A 12480-nucleotide genomic window follows, 5' to 3' on the forward strand; every position below is an offset into this window, starting at 1 on the left:
TTGTATGCGCACGTATACGTTGCGTGGGTGTATTGCGTGTTCCCGTTGTTATGATATTTCCAGAGGAACAGGTCAAAGGTCAGGCCGGGCTATCATTAAGAGGCAATCTTATCAACCGGGGCGGGTTCTGAAAGCCCGTGGCTGATAGCTTTCACTGTCGAGAAGGTGGCAGAACAACACCGTGTTCAAAACATTACGCAATGACGTGGTATTGATTCATGTGGTGTGTTATTGACGTATTAGGGATTGTTGATGTGTTGTTTTTGTAACAGAAGAGAAACATTAAAGAAAAGGAAACATCACACTAGCTAGCGGCTTCCACCACATCCTCCTGAATAATATAATAATAATAATAATAATAATCATTTGTGTAATTGTTTGTCACTCTGAATGATGCGTGAAAGCCTGCAGCGGCAGGCTACTGAGGTTCTGTCTCAGGATGTAAGACAGAGATAGAGATCAAATATTAATAGCATAAACTGCCTCTGTTGTTGACGCCGATATCCGTTAGAGCTTTGGGTATCCTATTGTACCCTTTGGACTTTGAATGGTGTGTGTGTGTGTGTGTGTCTGTGTGTGTGTGTCTGTGTGTGTGTGTGTGTGTGCGTGTGTGTGTGTGTGTGTGTGTGTGTGCGTGTGTGTGTGTGTGTGTGTGTGTGTGTGCGTGCGTGTGTGTGTGTGTTTTTGCGTGCGTAAATGTAGCTGTGTGTGTATTGGCGGAATCAAAACCAGATCAACAACACATCATCAACACATCCCATGATATTTCAATTTTGTTTCACTTTGGAAACTCCACACTGCCTCGTGCCAATATGCAAATAGCGGGCCGGGGCGTGTGGCTTCCTGTTGTCCCAGGCTGTCGCAGCTCTCAGTCATTAGGGTTTAGTCCAATGGGTCGGCCTGTGGTCGGTCGAGTGATCCCAGGCCTCATGGGCTCTTTGAACTGAGGTGTCGTTAGGGGACAAACACAGGCGCCGCTCGTAACATGACCGCTCGTTACAGCTCCTTGTATGTACAGGGGGGGGAAAGGGTAGCAGACTAAACCAGGGATGGATAGATACGTCTACTAGCCATGCCCTGCCGCAGACAAGGCCGTGATTAGTGTTCCTCAACAGGGGCTGTTCTGGTGTGGATGACACAAGAGGGATTTGCAGCAGGGTTAATCACTGGTTCCCCGAACTGGGGTTTGAACATCTATGCATACCTAACGCCTACAGCTTGTCCGCTTGATCCCGCAAAACTGTAAATCGGAAATCCCTTATTGAGGATCGGTATGCAAACCGATACAGATACATGATGTACGTGTACAGATGAGTTTATTGATATCATTTGTTACGGCTGCTTAGCTCAAGATGGAAACATGAAAGTGAATAGAATAGAAAACCCAACTGACAATATAACAATAACAAAAAACAGCATAAAAAGAAATATTCCAATTATTTATAAAATATGCATCAAAATCAACCACAGAATGTCATAAGAAAATGCCTGTGTATATATATATATATATATATATATATATATATATATATAAAATAAACCCAAATTTATAAATGGAGTGAAGTAGAAGTAAGGGACTCTAAAATGTGTCTGTGAATACAGTGAATTACAGATATACATCCAGAGAATGTTCCTGTCTCACTCTTTGGATACGGTAATGCTACATATTTGGTGGGTCTGGGGCTTGAGGTGGCTGCTCAAAAATGTTTCGGAGCCCCTGAACTCACCCCCACCAGCTACAACAACAGATGTTCTCTCTGTACACCTGCTATGTAAAGCCAGGGTCAGGCACGGGACAGATGACGCAGCCCGGTACATGTTGACACCTGAAATAAGCACCTTTTAAAGAGAGAGAGAGAGAGAGAGAGAGAGAGAGAGAGAGAGAGAGAGAGAGAGAGACGGAGAGAGAGAGAGAGAGAGAGAGAGAGAGAGAGACGGAGAGAGATGGGGAGAGTGAGATAGATACGAGAGGGATGGATGGAGAGAGGCAAGAGAGAGAGAGAGAGAGACAGAGAGTAAGAGAGAGAGACCGATAGATAGAGTTAGAGAGAGAGGGAGGGATGGAGAGAAGCAAGAGAGAGAGAGAGGGGGAGGGAGAGCTGTAAAAGGGACAGTCGAGGGGGGTAAAGGTAAAATCAAAGTGAAGCGTCATGGCTATCTAATTTTAGCCTAGGGTCGATAGCCCCTGGCTGACTGACGGACGGACAGCCACAGGACCGGGACACACTCCTTGTTTTTGTGTTGTTGGCCTTCACCAGTACTCGACCCTGATGTCCCTGACTTGAACCCAACCCCTCCTCCATCTCCTCCTCACTTTGCATGAAGTGGTTCTGTTTTAAATAATTCTACAGAGTTTCTTCAAGACGTCTGTCAAGGAAAAGCACGAATTTAAACAAGGTTTTATCTTGTTTTATCTAGTCTCCCAAAAAGAAAATTGGGAGCCTTGACCTATGACCTTGATCGGGGCAGCCTAACCCTTTTTCTATTTTATTATTTTTTATGCGCGTTGATACTTAAGGGAAATCAGCAACAAAAAACAAAAACACTTAAATATGTTTGACTTTACTCTATCTAATTTTTCTCCTTAGCGTAGGACTATTCTCGCTCAAATATCTACGCAAGCTGATGCATGCCAGGGAAGCTGTGACGTCAGTTGTTTACAGTTTTCCAGGTCGCCGCTTTAACAGCGCGCGCGGCCCCATTACATAACCGCCTTGCTGATCTGTGCGAACTCCGTGCTCGCTGCCTTGGGAGGAGGAAAACACGGAGCTAGGATGGCTGGTGGGTGCATTGTTGGCCATTACTAACAGAGTGCGTTTACTGGTCCACTGCTGCAGAGGGGCTTACATGCTGACAACTGACTCTCGCGCGCTCATACCGCGCGTGCGTGGTTATACATTTACTCCAAGGGAGCGTTGGTAGAGTAGGTGGCCGGTGACACCTTGAGTTTTAAAATGTCTGAATCAGCTGCTGTGGCACATAGTATGAGGCGGTGTTCGACAACAATGAACCTTCTCCATGACTGATTTGCCAGTCCGTCACCATAGGCCTACTACTCCATCCCGAGCCATGTCGAAAACAACGATGGCTGCAGCACGTCCTTGTGTCGGCGGACGGACGACGCCCCCTGTTGGTGGATGGGTGCAATTGCACAGTAAAAAATAGCCTCTATATATATATCTATATCTATATCTATATATATATATATATATATATATATATATATATATCTATATCTATATCTATATCTATATCTATGTATATATATATGGGTTATGTGTGGTGTAGTTGGCAGGAAAAAGGTTTTTCCCATATTTTTTTGGACTGAGGAAAACATAACGCCGCTAAATAATTTTATATAAATTGAAAGATCTGTTTGAATAAGAATAAGGCCTGTTGAAAGACAGATATTCCTGGCTGTCAACACACAGAACTACGGGGAGATACGATCTTTCTGGATAAAAAGCATATTAACTTGTAAGTGTCGTTTACCAAGGCTTTAAGATCTCGTGGAATAAACGTTTTAGACACACACACACACACACACACACACACACACACACACACACACACACACACACACACACACACACACACACACACACACACACACACACACACACACCATATGATTTAATATGAATACATGAACGACTCATTGAAATCGGATTAGAAATGTAAAAGTTATTGCCTCTTTATCCAGAAAAAATGCAGCTTTCCAATTTACTTGTATAACTTTACAGCCCATTTCAATTGGCATCTCCAATATGGCGGCGACGTTGACATATCGCAGCAATGGGTAGAAGCAGAGATTTCCTATGAATGTCTACGGAGGTCCCCTCGCGCCCTCTAGCGGAGCACTGGAGGCGGGCAGTCTGCTGCCCGGAACCTTAGTAGTCCGGCTCTTGTTTCTGATGGGAAGGTTTATTTTTGAATGTGTGGGTTCGATGAGTGATTACGAGTAAGTGCCATCGGAGTTAATCTGATATATGTGTTAATAAACTAAACGCATCAGTGATTAACTTTAGTTATGAGGGTCGCTGTGTTTGTGCTCGTTATGTGTTTGAGGAGAATGCTTCCGGGTTCAACAAAACCAAACTAAAATTGTCAGCTGGTTTAACAAAACAACATTAAACTGGACAGCATTGAACAGTAACGTTAGGCAAGTCATTCTTATTTAAATATGAGTTTGTATTAATAGTATACATACACATATTTGACCGAGCACTGAAACATTCTTTGAGCGTAGAAAGCCTACAGACAATCAAACTGGTAGGCTGATATAGAAAGTTAATCTCCATGTAATAATGTATTTAAGCAAAACAATACAAGCATGATCCGAGTAAACTTTACCTTTAAAAACGTTCGCTGTAACTGTGAGGTGTTATAAGATAAGAGGCGTTCAACTGATCCAATGGGATTTAACTATGTATTAAACAGAGGAAGAGGTTTCATAAACACGTCGTTGCGGATTGGCTATATCCAGAAATACATGAAATCTAAACGATTTAATTGAGTTATCTATATTATCCAATTATATATATGGTTAAGGGTTGTGCTATATCAAATAATGTTGATAAATGTGATTTATGGTGTTTAAAAATGGGGTGTAAATATCACATATTTTTGGCTATATCGTCTACTATACGTAGCTGTATACTTTTGGTGTTTTTTAAAGAGTTTTTTCTATGCGGGCCCCTATATATACAGTGTGCCACTCAATATGTCAATCAATAGTCTGGTAGCTTTATTTGCATCCTGAAAATCCCTAATTTCACGCTCCCCAGGTGATCGCCATGGCGACGACCTCCTCCTCCAGCACCCCCCCGCCCGCCCCGCTCTCTGTGGCGGCCCAGGTGCCCTTCCTCCACCTGTGCACCACCTTGGAGAAGATCCAGAAATGCAAACTGCGCCCGGACAAGTCCAGGTTCCTCCGGGACTTCATGGATTCTTGGCGTAAGTTCCACGACGCCCTCCACAAGGGCCTGCCCACCACAGACTCCTTCTACCCGGCCATGCGCCTCCTGGTTCCCTCCTTCGAGCGGGAGCGGGTGGCCTACGGCATCAAGGAGAACATGCTGGCCAAGCTCTTCATCGACGTGCTGGGCCTCCCCAAGAACGGCCCAGAGGCCGACAAGCTGCTGAACTACCGCGCCCCCACCTCCGCCCAGGGCGAGGCGGGGGACTTCGCCAGCATGGCCTACTTCGTCCTGAAGAAGCGCTGCGCCGGTCAGCAGAGCCTGTCCGTCAAGGAGGTCAACGACTTCCTGGACTCGGTGGCGGCCAACAACGCCAGCAAGCAGAAGGAGCGCGTGCGGAGCAGCCTGCTCCACCTCATCACGCAGAGCTCGGCGCTGGAGCTGAAGTGGCTGATCCGCATGATCCTGAAGGACATGAAGCTGGGCATCAGCAAGGAGACGGTGCTGCAGGCCTTCCACCCCGACGCCAGCGAGCTGTACAACGTCAGCGCCGACCTGGACAAGGTGTGCCGCACGCTGCACAGCCCCGAGACGTCGCTCAGCGAGGCGTGCGTGGCCGTCTTCTCGGCCTTCAAGCCCATGCTGGCGGCGGTGGCCGACGTGCGGCAGATCGAGCGGCGCATGCGCCACGGCGTGTTCTTCCTCGAGACCAAGCTGGACGGCGAGCGCATGCAGCTGCACAAGGACGGCGACGTGTACAAGTACTTCACGCGCAACGCCTTCGAGTACACGCAGCAGTTCGGCGCCTCGCCGCGGGAGGGCTCGCTGACGCCGCACGTGCACGGGGCGTTCGCGCCGCACGTGGTCAGCTGCATCCTGGACGGCGAGATGATGGCGTACCACCCGACCACGGAGGCCTTCATGCAGAAGGGCAGCAAGTTCGACATCAAGCGGCTGACGGACGACTCGGAGCTGCAGACGTGCTACTGCGTGTTCGACGTGCTGCTGGTGAACGGCCGCAAGTTCAGCAAGGAGACGCTGCGGACGCGGGACGAGGCGCTGCAGACGGTGTTCGAGCCCGTCACGGGCCGGATCCACCTGGTGGCCAAGACGGAGGCCCAGACCACGCAGGAGGTGGTCAACGCCCTCAACGACGCCATCGACAAGCGCGAGGAGGGCATCATGGTGAAGGACCCGCAGTCGCAATACAAGCCCGACAAGCGAGGCGAGGGCTGGCTGAAGCTGAAGCCCGAGTACGTGGACGGCCTGATGGACGAGCTGGACCTGCTGATCGTGGGCGGCTACTGGGGCAAGGGGCGCCGCGGCGGCATGATGTCCCACTTCCTGTGCGCCGTGGCCCAGGCGCCCTCACCCGGCGAGCAGCCCAGCGTCTTCCACACGCTCTGCCGCATCGGCTCGGGGTACACCATGCAGGAGCTGTACGAGCTGGGCCTCAAGCTGGCCAAGCACTGGAAGGTGAGTGGGGCGGGGCTGGGAATCGGTAGGGGCCTCGCGATGTGATCCCATTCATTTTGTGCGGTTAAACATGTTGGTTTAACGCTGAGGTTTGGGTTGTACAGCATGATCGTCGTCGGCTGTTTTTTAGTTATTATTTTGTGAACAGGGCCCAATGGAACAGAACATATTTGGTGCGAATTTACTATTCCGTGAATACACTATAGCGCCCTCTGTAGGCTTGCATGATTAATTTGCTTCCACTTAGAGTACGTTGCCCAACCCGGCTTGAAGAAAACGCACATTTGAGTGAACCTAACAACCTGATAAAGTATTGCGGAGACCAAAAAAACAAATTATGTTTAACGCTAACACTGTCCTTTCCCGTCGCTGCCTGAAGGTGTACCGCAAGAACGACCCGCCCGCCTCCATCCTGTGCGGCACGGAGCGTCCCGAGGTCTACATCGAGCCGCGCCACTCGGTCATCGTGCAGGTGAAGGCGGCGGAGATCGTGGGCAGCGACATGTACAAGACCAACTGCACGCTGCGCTTCCCCCGCATCGAGAGGATCCGCGACGACAAGGAGTGGCACCAGTGCATGACGCTGTCGGAGCTGGACCGCTTCCGCCACCGCGCCTCGGGGAAGCTGGCGTCGCGGCACCTGCAGCTGGACGGGGACGGCGGCGGCGGCGGCAGCGACGGGCAGCCGGACAAGAAGAAGAAGAGGAAGGCGGCGGCGGCGGCGGCCAAGCCTCGAAGGGTGGTGGGGCTCCTCGACCACTTCAGGCCCCAGGACCTGTCGGCGGTCACCAAGGAGACGGATATGTTCGAGGAGGTGGAGTTCTGCGTGCTGAACGGCAGCGAGGAGGACCCCAAGGCCGAGCTGGAGAAGGGCGTGGCCAGGTAAGGTTTTTCACTTTACACTACTACGTCATTTCGTGGAACGATGTGAAGGACCTAGAGCGTCTTATAATGTAAAATTAACATATCATAGAGAAAAATAGATATTGCCAGTACCATATAATTCTGGAGAAGACCCGTGAACGATGGTGCGGGTGTTTTTGTCATAGCATCTAGGCGGCAGTAGCTCAGGAGGTAGAGCGGGTTGGCTGGTAACCTGAAGGTTGCTGGTTCGATCCCCGTCCCCGAGTGTCGAGGTGTCCTTGAGCAAGACACCTCAACCTAACAGCTCCCGACGAGATGGCTGTCGCCTACCATGGCTGACTCCACCGTGAATGTGTGAACATGTGCGTGAATGGTGAATGTGAGGCAATATTGTAAAACTATTTGGGTGGCCAATGGTTACAAAAGCGCTATATAAATGCAGTCCATTTACATTTATAGCCGGCCTCTTTCCACCTTCTATTGAACTAGTCTCACAAGCGGGTTTCGTTTCACATTTGCTACTATTTAGCCTGAAAAGCTAAGAGCTTGTGGAAAGAGAGCGGTTTACATTCAGATTGGTCTTGTTTAAATATTAAGCATTGGGCTAATTGTCTCACTCGTAGTTTGCTGAAAATAACGACTTTCATATCAGAAGTATTTGACGGTGATGTGCATTTGCTGTAGTGCATGTGAAATGCAGTGGAATTTTACAACCCTTTTTATTAAACAATGGCAACAGAATGTCCACCCTGATGTTTGATGGACGGTTCAGCCTACCAGTTGCTACAGTCCACTGTGTAGGCTGGTAGACTGATCCATCCATCATACATCAGGGTGGACACTTCCACTTGTGATGTCACTTAATCACAGCTCATGGGCAGATATTCAAACAGCTTGTAACGGCTAATCACATGCAGACCTGGTGTTCAAACCAGGAACCCTTTAAGTGAAACGTGTACCCTTAAAGGTGAGATATTATACCATCAGGTTTGAGTGCGATTAGCTTTTACAAGACGTTTTGAAAATCTGCCACTTCTGACATCACAAGTGGGCGTGTCCACCTAGATATGTGCTGGATAGATCAGTCCAGCAGCCTATCGAGTGGGATGTAGCGAAAGTTGCTCATCTATCCGTCATACATCAAGGTGGACACGCCCCCACTTGTGATGTCAGAAGAGGCAGATTTTGAAACGGCTTGTAACGGCTGATCAAACTCACACCTGGGGGTGTAATATGTTACCTTTAACCCTATCCTCTCCTAACGCCCCCCCCCCCCCCCCTGCCCTGCTTCCAGGTGCGGCGGTGTGGTCGTCCAGAACCCGGGCCCCGACACCTACTGTGTGATCGCCGGCGTGGAGAACATGCGCGTGCGCAACCTGACGCTGGCCGACACCCACGACGTGGTGCGCGCCGACTGGCTCCGCGCCTGCCTGGACGGCGGGCGCGTGGTGCCGTGGCAACCGCGCCACATGATCCACATGACGCCGGCCACGCGCGAACACTTCGCCAAGGAGTACGACGCGCACGGCGACAGCTACTTCGCCGACACAGACGAGCGGCAGCTGCGCGAGGTGTTCGCCCGCGTCGGCGAGGGGGCGGAGCCTGTGGACCCGGGGCAGGTGGAGGAGCGCTACGGGTGGACGGACCTCCCCTCTAGCATGTTCCGCCAGTGCCGGGTGTACGTGGACCGCCACGCCGACCTAGGACGGCCCGACCCAAAGGCGGCGGCGGCGGCGGCGGGCGGGGAGGCGGCGGGCTACCCAACGCTCTGCCTGGAGACCAGGGAGCTGGAGCTGCGTTACCACGGCGCCACGGTGGTGGGCGAGCTGGAGGAGGGCGTGTCCCACGTGCTGGTCGCCGAGGAGGCCAGGCTGCTGGACCTCCGGACGCTGAGGCGGCTGTTCAAGAAGAAGTTTAAGATCGTGAGGGAGGCGTGGGTGAGGGAGTCGGTGGAGGCGGGCTTCCTTCAGGACGACGGGGAGTATCTGGTGTGATGGATGGGTCGTCGTCAGGGCGACGCACCGGAAGAGGATGTCTATGAGCACTGTTTTATAATGCTCGGTGGATTGGGATTTTGCTAGGTAGCACTTAGCCATATGTTTATCTGTGTTTGTTTTGCACTTTGTGAGAATCAGCCTCACAAGTTTCCTCTGCTTGGACGGCTGACAGTAGACAAGTTGAAGCTTGTCGGAAGATCTTAAGAAATGAGATGAAAGTTGCAGTGCAGTTGGAGCGCCCGTTTACCGAATGAAAAAACAATGTTTTCTGTTTTAAGGATAGCTTTTATATATCATCCATCATTAATGTCTTACCTTTGACTTCAAGTGCTTCGTTAAATGGGGCTATTGGGGATGTGGGTGTCCATTGATAGTTTTTAGAGGATTTACTTCACCTTGACTTGTGTCTTGCCACTTTGAAGGAGATGCATAGAAACCAAACTAATGCCCAAAGCATGGAATTCACTGTCGAAGGAAGGAAGGCTTATTTTATTCAGCCCTTTTTATATAATAAGTCCTTTTAGTCAGCTGTAACAGATAGGTTAGATGGCCATACACAACATGAATCATGTGTGAGTCAGACACATCACACCACAGTCTTCTATTGGTATTATTATCTAATTTCTTGATTTTCTTGGTTTTAATGATAGAAACGAATAAATGTAATTTTAAATATGATGAAAAAAGTTTTTCCATTTTTTTTGGTAAAGTACCTCTTCCAAGTTGTTGTTTTTGCAAAATGAAATGCTGTTGAGGACAGTGAATTACATTAAATGCTAAGTAATTATTTACATGCAGGATAGGGATTTGTTTATATCCGATATTCAATGCTCAACAACACCTGAATGAAATGTCAAAACGGGAGAGGGTTATAAGACGACTTCAGGAAGAGGAGGAGGAAGGCTACAGAACAACATGGACTCCGGGCTCTTCCGGAGAATGTCACAGGTGTGTCTTGGGAGCCACAGAATGTGTTGGGCCTGTCATTACCCTTGCCCCGGGGGCCTGTATTCGGCGTCCTGGGCATTGTTTTGGGTAAATGTCACATGAATACATTCTGTAAGGGGAGAGGCTCAACAAGTTCCTTCCTCATTTGTAATCTGGACGTAGTTGATGGTGTGGATGTGGAGGCGAATGCAGGCTACGTCGCGTTTGTTGTGCCTCGTTTAGTTGTCGTTTTGATTGCATTGATCACTTAGAGATTCGTTCACGTTTTGTAGATTTAAAGATGCTGTAGGTAAAATTGAGGAGCCGTTTTTTTGTGTTATTTGTTAGAAATAGCATAGCGATCCATCAGCTATTAATGAGTGAAATTCTCTGTGAGAATATTTGTTCATAGTTGACTGCACCTGCCTCTGGATGAGACTATCTGCTCGAGGCTCATCTCTGACCTGTCGGGGCATCTCTTCCCTGATTGGTTCGGGGAATCCATCTGGCCTGTCACTCATAAATGTGTGAAACGCAACATTTCTCATTGGCGGAGAAGGGAGGGAGGAGACGTTTGGTTGCTTGTTTAGCGTCAAAATCTTCTGCTCTTTTATATTCTCTCTCTTTCCTACCACTCTCTAATCGTATCTACAGCATATTTTAAAGCGATTCATTGACAGATGAGATTCATTTAATAAGAAAAATTAATAAACGGTCGTTAAACCAGAAACCCGTTGCGGGACAATGCTCTGAAATAAATCAAAGTGTATTGGAACATAGCCCTCAGCCTCCAGGGAGGACTGCTGTAATCAGCCCTGCGGGTGCTGCCGGTAGGGACTTCCGGTGCTACAGCACAACACTACAGCTCTCAAACAGCCTCTGGAGTCTCTAGCCAAAATTAATTAGCTCCCCGCTGAGACAGAGGCTCTACTGTAGGCTCACGTAATGGAAGCCAATGAAGCCATTGTTCTGAGGCGGATTAGCGCACCTTAAACACAGTGTACCGAAATATATCATCCCCGCACCTTTTTCGACTTTCCCCCTCTTTGTTTCTTCCGATGGTTCCCGCATTCAACCCCATGGTCCATATTTGTTGTTGTTTTGTTGAGGGGTAGAACGGGGTTGTGTTCAAATAATCATCAAACTTTATCAAAAATAAATTGATGTAGGGCTATACTACTTTAAGAAATAAGCCAATAATCAATGTGTTACAATCAATTTACATGAACTAAGTGACCAGTTATTGTTGTTGCTTTTTTCTGCGTGTCGTTTTGTGTTGAACCAATGTTTCAACCCAGGCAATGCACGCCATAATCCAGCAGCGAGCGTGAGTAAAAAGGAAAAGTGCTGACCTTGCAAAAACGACCTCTAGGCTGCATGGGCGCCGAGCGGCTCTCGCGCGAGGAGAGCAGATTCAGCACCCCGGAGAGCTCCTCACACCACCGGCTCCAGGCCCGCCGGGGGACGGCGTCTGAACCCTCGGTGGGACACGGGGACAAATGAAACAAGGGGCACTGCACAACAAATGGTGGGACAGGAAACACACACACATACACACACACCAAAACAGTCTAGTATATATATTTGTATTATTCACGTAGTGTACCCTATTTTTTATTTTTAGAATTCCACAAACGAACGATTAGCCTGTTGTCTCATGTAACAACCGCAGATAAAACACGTTGTCATCTACCCCGCGTGCTTTGAAAACCTCGTGTGCTCGTGTGTGCGTGCGCATGTGTGTGTGAGTCTGTGTATGTGTTTGTGTGTGTATGGAAGAGAGAGCGCGCGCACGCACGCATGTGCGCGCTCGTGATATTGTGCACGAGGATTCGAGAGAGAGGAGAGGGTGGCACAATGTAATCGGCCAAAGGTAATCAGAAGCGGGCTGATACCTCCAGTCAATACGTCAATAAATAAGATAAACCTGTAAAGCTGAAGGCGGAGATTTGCAGCGCGCGCGTGTGTGTCAGTGTCAGCCTATTCGGCCGCGCATGGCTCACGTGCCGAGCGCGAGCGCATGCTCTCCGGATGCGTCAGGGATGGCGGGGCCGCGGCGCTGAAGATGTCTCGCGCGACGCAGCTCCTGCAAACATCGTCTCGGGGGCGAACATGGCGGCGAGCAACTTGACAACGGAGCGATATGACGGTGTGGTGGAATGAAAAAGACAAGGTCCTAGGCCACTGAGCCACGCCAGGGAGCTAATTTCACCATGTCGAGCCAGGATATGAGCCCTTGTCCCTTCGTGGCGGGAGCCCGGGAAAATGTAAACGCGCGCGAGGGTTTATAAAGCGGC

At 49.4% G+C, this 12480-nt stretch overlaps 1 protein-coding gene across 2 annotated transcripts; it reads left to right on the plus strand.

Annotated features, from left to right (window-relative positions):
• Positions 1-3887: 3887 nt before the first annotated feature.
• lig4 (ligase IV, DNA, ATP-dependent) lies at positions 3888-11370 on the plus strand. 2 transcript variants are annotated; one of them, XM_056589270.1, is made up of 4 exons: positions 3919-3961; positions 4788-6395; positions 6775-7277; positions 8554-11370. In XM_056589270.1, the coding sequence occupies exons 2-4, from the start codon at positions 4797-4799 to the stop codon at positions 9251-9253; spliced, it is 2802 nt and encodes a 933-aa protein (XP_056445245.1). In that variant the 5' UTR covers positions 3919-3961; positions 4788-4796; the 3' UTR covers positions 9254-11370. The 2 variants fall into 2 exon arrangements, with proteins under 2 accessions (XP_056445244.1, XP_056445245.1); XM_056589269.1 differs by having other exon boundaries at positions 3888-6395.
• The last annotated feature ends 1110 nt before the right edge of the window (positions 11371-12480 follow it).

Source organism: Gadus chalcogrammus, chromosome 4 (genome assembly GCF_026213295.1).
Source record: "Gadus chalcogrammus isolate NIFS_2021 chromosome 4, NIFS_Gcha_1.0, whole genome shotgun sequence".
NCBI classification, from domain to species: domain Eukaryota; kingdom Metazoa; phylum Chordata; class Actinopteri; order Gadiformes; family Gadidae; genus Gadus; species Gadus chalcogrammus.

Bases quoted from the DNA above. Each gene is read 5' to 3' on its own strand.
- lig4 (XM_056589269.1), top strand. From the start codon at position 4,797: ATGGCGACGACCTCCTCCTCCAGCACCCCCCCGCCCGCCCCGCTCTCT. The intron at 6,396-6,774 runs GTGAGTGGGGCG...CGCTGCCTGAAG, and splicing joins AGCTGGCCAAGCACTGGAAG to GTGTACCGCAAGAACGACCC. The intron at 7,278-8,553 runs GTAAGGTTTTTC...CCCTGCTTCCAG, and splicing joins CTGGAGAAGGGCGTGGCCAG to GTGCGGCGGTGTGGTCGTCC.